The 5,621-nt window shown below is 31.9% G+C and overlaps 1 protein-coding gene across 5 annotated transcripts in view; it reads left to right on the forward strand.

The window, feature by feature from the left end:
* Nucleotides 1-950: 950 nt before the first annotated feature.
* LOC106457551 (transformer-2 protein homolog beta-like) overlaps nt 951-5,621 on the forward strand; it is a 56,465-nt gene continuing 51,794 nt past the window's right edge. For all 5 annotated transcript variants that reach the window (XR_002610195.1, XR_002610196.1, XR_001290710.2 and 2 more), the window contains exon 1: nt 951-1,087. Coding sequence is in view for 1 of the 5 variants with exons in the window: in XM_013916983.2 (XP_013772437.1) it covers nt 977-1,087 (111 nt within the window). In the remaining 4 variants the exon portion in view is untranslated. The remainder of the gene's footprint in view (nt 1,088-5,621) is intronic.

Genomic DNA, 5,621 nt, shown 5'->3' on the forward strand with positions numbered 1-5,621 from the left:
AAACCATTAAAGTTGTTTTGTTCTAGTTGTATTTGTGTTTTTGTTCTTTATAGCAGATAATATCTACTCTACCTGAGGAAATATTGCAGTAGTGTCTCACATCTTTGTTGAAATGGTCAATGATTTTATTATCTTTTGCTTGTCGAGTTGATTATTTTTGTATATTACAGCCAACAAATGCTGTGAGAAAAGGACCAGTCGCAAGGTGATGCTCTCACAAGAGAAAGAGTACAAGGTTTCTTGCAAAATCGTAATCTATAATCTGTCGGGGTTCTACTCAGTTTTCAACATGTTTGGTTGAATCATACACCAATCCAGAGGTGATTGTACACTCGTCCACACAAGTACGCACACTGTTTTATTTGTGTCTGTAATAAAGATTGTTTTTACTTTTCTTCAAACATGTTTAGTATGTTTATTTCTTTTGCAGATTAAAATTCGGTCGAGTTTTCTAATTCAGCTCACTCTAAAAACGTCATCTTTGATTCTTCTGCTATTAATCTGATACTTCTGCGGAAATCAATTTATTTGAAAATACCACAAATGCATAGACTTAGAATAAACGAAAAATTTGAAAAATCAATAATAAAATAAGAAGGTAGAAAATGCACATGTTTGCTTACCACATAAATAAAGAGTAAAAACGACCATAAAAAATATTAAACTTATTCATCGTTTTATTTCACAATTTCTTATGAAGTGCCTTATATAAATTGTGAAACTGTCAAAATTACATTTGTTTTCAAGTATCCTTTTATTGGATGTCGTTTTTGTTATAACAAAAAAACTGCTAATTTCATGTATTTGTTTCGCATAGTTTTCTTTTCTTGTTGTCCCAAGTGTTGTTACTATATCGTCTTATTTGTTATTTTGTGCTATTCGAATATTATTTGAGCTCACATTTTTTCATTAGAAAATAACAACAACAACAAAAACACACTTTTTTTGTTCTAATACTTTAGACTCCTAGCGTTATATGATTTTTGTGTTTAGTTGCAAGTTCAAGGTTGTAGGATATACGTTTAGGTTTAGACAACATTTTGTTAGAAACGTGAAAGACAAAATGAGTTGTGAAAGTGATAGAGAAGTATGTATTTATTTGTTTGTGCGATAAAATATATATTTTAACTGAATAAACGTAACAGTAATACTTGGTCTTGTTAATACTATCAGCACTCCTTTTCAGTTTCAGTGAAAAACCATTGGGAAACAAGGCCTAATGCCATGTAAAAATTGTAATTATATTTAATTTTTAAAGTTGGCTTACTGGAACTAGTTGTACTACTATATCTTATGATGATGTTACTTTAGTTTATATTATAATTTATTACAGAGTTAGGCCTAACTGTTGTACAATTTGTAGTACAAAACACTCATCCTATTCAGCGTTCCTTGCACATGAGGAATCTGCGTCGTACATTAACATAATTGCCTCAATGTTCAGCTTACTTTGTATTTGGTTTCTTTATAATAATATTAACATAACATATTATTTAACTTAAAGACAGCAAGGAACCTGTTACTAGTGTTGTTCTATCAAACTGTCTTATCCACTAGATTGACCAGAATAAAGTTTAAAAAACAAAAACCCTTAAATTCAGCTTTAGTCATTTAAATATATATCAAACCTACTCATGAATTGACTGCATCTACCACATCTTAAGGCAACCCATTCAAAAGGTCAATTATTCTGATAGAAAAATAAGACTGGCTTAGCTGAAGATGACTCCTACCTTACAAAAAATTACATTGTGTCACCTTGTCCTATCATTCTCACCATTAAGGATGAAAACAAAAGGTGATAATTAATTCTTCATAAGAGAAAACAATTTCAGAGATCATAACCTGTCCTCAGAGAACAAGTTTTCCATCGTAGTAGCCCTACTTTGAACTTTTCCAACGGTTTAAGGTCCTCCTTAAGATAGGGAGCCCAAGATTGAACACAGTACTCCAAATGAGTTCTACCCAGTGATTTGTACAAGGAAATTATAACTTCTTTGGACTTGTATTCAGTATTTCTGTAAATATATAACCCTATTTGCCCTACTATTAGAAACAGCACACTGCTTGGATGGCTTATGACTGATCAACCAAAACACCAATAAAATTTTCTTCCGTAAAACTGTTGAGGTTATTCTCATCAAAATTATGATGACTCACACGCATTACCTTTCATCTATTATAATTAAAAGCCACCTGCCATTTATTCATCTAACTCATTAAATAATCAACATCCTTTTGTAAAGCAACAGCATCCTCATCACAGTTAACACCCAAGAGCTTAATATAATCAGCAAGTTTGAAGCAGTTTATTGACCATTCTTTCATCTATATTAATGTAAATCAAGAAGAGTAATGATCCTAATATTGAACCATGAGGTGCCCATTGTGTTATTAATCCCAATTGTCTGAACTCTGTTTATAGCAACCTTCAACTTTCTTCCATCCAGCCATTTTATGAATCAATGAGCTAGCTTTTTCCATTTCATCTATAGAATTTGTTTTTTAAAAGTCTTCTATGTCCCACCTTGTCAAATGCTTTCTGAAAATCCTGGTACATCAAAGCCACACTCTTATCATCATCATCATCAATCTCTTGACAGAATATCAGTGGATTAGTAAGGAAAGAATTACCCCTAGTGAAACCATGTTGACTATCCAACAAAATATTAAACTTTGTTAATGACTTTTCAAAGCTTTAATCAGGCTTCTAAACATTTTTTTCCACCACTGTTATAAGATTATTATGTCTATAACTACCTGGACACCCACTCAGAGAAAAATAAAATAAATAGATTAGATTTATTCTCAATTTTTAGGAAATTATTGATTCCTTTTTAAAATTCTTGCAATGTGCTGGCTTCCATTATTACTGTTGGTAAAAATATTTTATAAGTTAATCAGCTTGAGAGAATATAGTCTTAACTGGAATCTTACCCAATTTTTTCAAATCTAAAACTTACATCCTCTCATCCGATTGTCTTTATATTTCAGTAAGAGGAAATCAGAGACCTTTGCCATATCAACACAAATGGTGTTATTAGGAGTGCTTTAATGCCAGATGAACCTTGTCCATTATGTTGGTGTTAAGTAATAAATAAGTAGAAATAAATCATAATTTTTATTTCTGTTCTTTGTTGTCCAGAATTCAGTCCTACCAGCCATATAATCCCTATATATTTTGAAGTTCTTCCTATATCTTGATATTTTGCTCTGAAAAAACATAAGTTACCATATGATTAACAATTTTCTCCCATATTCATATCAAATATATTTTGATGACATATTATAATAAAAGTCATCTACATACTCATGACAGTGCTGTTTATGATGCTAAATTTCATAGTTTCATCTTATGAGTAATTATTGCTCTTCAGTTCAAAATGTATATTTTTTCCTCAAGGCTTGTTGGCATTGTTAGAACATTAACCTACATACCAGAGCTATGGGCACAAAGTCAAAAATTGCTGTCAGGACATTAAAAATGCCTATGTTGGCTTGTTGCAGTATAGCATTTGAGGCACAAATAAAAGAAGAGTGCAGTTACTTTAGACTAAGATAAATTCCTAATGAAAGGGTAAAGGGTAGGGATTTTCCAAGTGACTTCCAAAATTGTTTCAAGTTGAAACTGTTAATATAAGCAGTTTCATAACTAAAATTTAATCAGACTTGAAAAATCCTTTTTACACACTCATACCCATTAAAGAAATATTGGGTAGGGGTGTGTAAAAAGGATTTTTTAAGTTTGATTAAATTTTAATTACTAAACTGCTTAAACTTGAAATAATTTTGGAAGTCACTTGGAAAATCTCCATTATATATATATGAACCCTGGTCAGAGAGTTGGCTACAATAACAATACTTCAAACTAAATCTATACAACTTCAAACAGTTATAAAAGTCTTACATAGTGGCATTAGTATTATACATGCCATTGTATAATTGAACTGTTTCTTACACTGTTTGTATGAGGTGATGAGTAACGAGTTTTAGCACATTATATTCATACATCTTTAATTTGTGTACTTGCAATGATAAATGTTTTTATTCTGTTACTACTTTCAACTGTGTTATGAGTAAGGATAGGTTATATCTTTTCAGATTTATTATGATGTCTGAAAATTAAACAAACTAGCCTTTCTTAAAGGATGAAGGTTTTTTTCTTCATTTGGGACTAATTCAGTAAATGGAAACCCTACTGGTATGTGGCTTCAAAAATGGAACAGGTGAGAGGTATTTTTAATACATTGCTACAACCAGTTCTCTGTTGAAAATGGGGCTCTTTCAGTTAAAACAGCATAGCTGAGGATCCACACATTTAGAAAAGGCTAAGGTTCATTTCTGCATGTTTCAGTCAATCTTGGACAGCAATGTAAATAATAATAAAGAAGAATATTGCAACCAGAAAACATCATCACAAGCTTCTCCCCTATCCTGTACATCCCAGACTTTACTAACCAAATTATTCATCTCCAAACAAACATGACAACAGAAGTTAGAGAAGCAGAAACACCATGGGCAGTAAATATTGCAAGTGAAGACTACTTGTTTCATGTGATGATGTTGGTCAGCTTTTCTCTAGTATGTTCAAGTGCTGATAACAAACAATTTTGGAATGGAGTTAACAGAAATCTCATACATCATCTTAAACCTGCTAAAGAAATTAATACATGAACTAAAAAAAAGTAATGAAGGATACACTGTATTATATAATAAAACTGTAGTATTCTCAAGTAAAACTAACTTTCCTCAGAGCAATGAGATAGGTCCACAGAACAACAGGAGACTCAAACAGGAAATTTATTACAGTACAGAATAGTTGTGAATTTGTCTTAAACTGACGAAGTTCTTGAAAAGGAAATTTACTGGAAACAGTGTAATACATAATGAACAATCTTTCTTATTTGCACTTGGTTTGGTTGCTGCAAAGTTGCTTTTGAACTAAACTATTTTTTCTACCATTTTGCACTCAATGATAACTTCTACTAAGCTTACCAAACCTAACAATACTTATTTCTTTTATTAACTTTCTTGGAGTTACTGATACTAACCATGTGACTGGTCATTCCCATTCATACTTAATAGAGGTTGTAACCTTTAGGCACTCACGTGACCTACCATTGGAGGCATTGCTGTTTATATTCATGCACGGTGTGCGGCTTTGTAGCCACACACCCCATCCTCTAATAGGTAGACCAAGTGTTATCTTAACCCTCTCCAGACAGGTCAAAGGCCATGTCATCGAGTTTATTGACTCACATTCAAAATTTTATTAAACATCAATTTTTGTGTGTCATGTGGTATGTTGAATGCAGCACTGATTCAAATTAGGAACTCAAATTACTGTTATTGACAAGCTAGAATATAAAATAAGAACCTCATATTTGTTTTCCATTTGCTGATATATCACTCTAGTGGCTCCTCTGACCTCTTATTTTTGGAAACAGTTCCTTTTACACATATACCTCAATATATGACTTGAATAACCAATTGAAAGCTTAGAATGTCCCCCTAGTGGATTTCTCAGCCATTTTAACATCTTTGGATGCCATCTCTTTCTTTTGAACCAAGATTTCAATGAGGTAGGTTGTGTCTTTAGTCTGTTCGAAATTTCATATTTT

Source organism: Limulus polyphemus, unplaced genomic scaffold, assembly GCF_000517525.1.
Source record: "Limulus polyphemus unplaced genomic scaffold, Limulus_polyphemus-2.1.2 Scaffold344, whole genome shotgun sequence".
In the NCBI taxonomy this organism is placed as follows: Eukaryota; Metazoa; Arthropoda; class Merostomata; order Xiphosura; family Limulidae; genus Limulus; species Limulus polyphemus.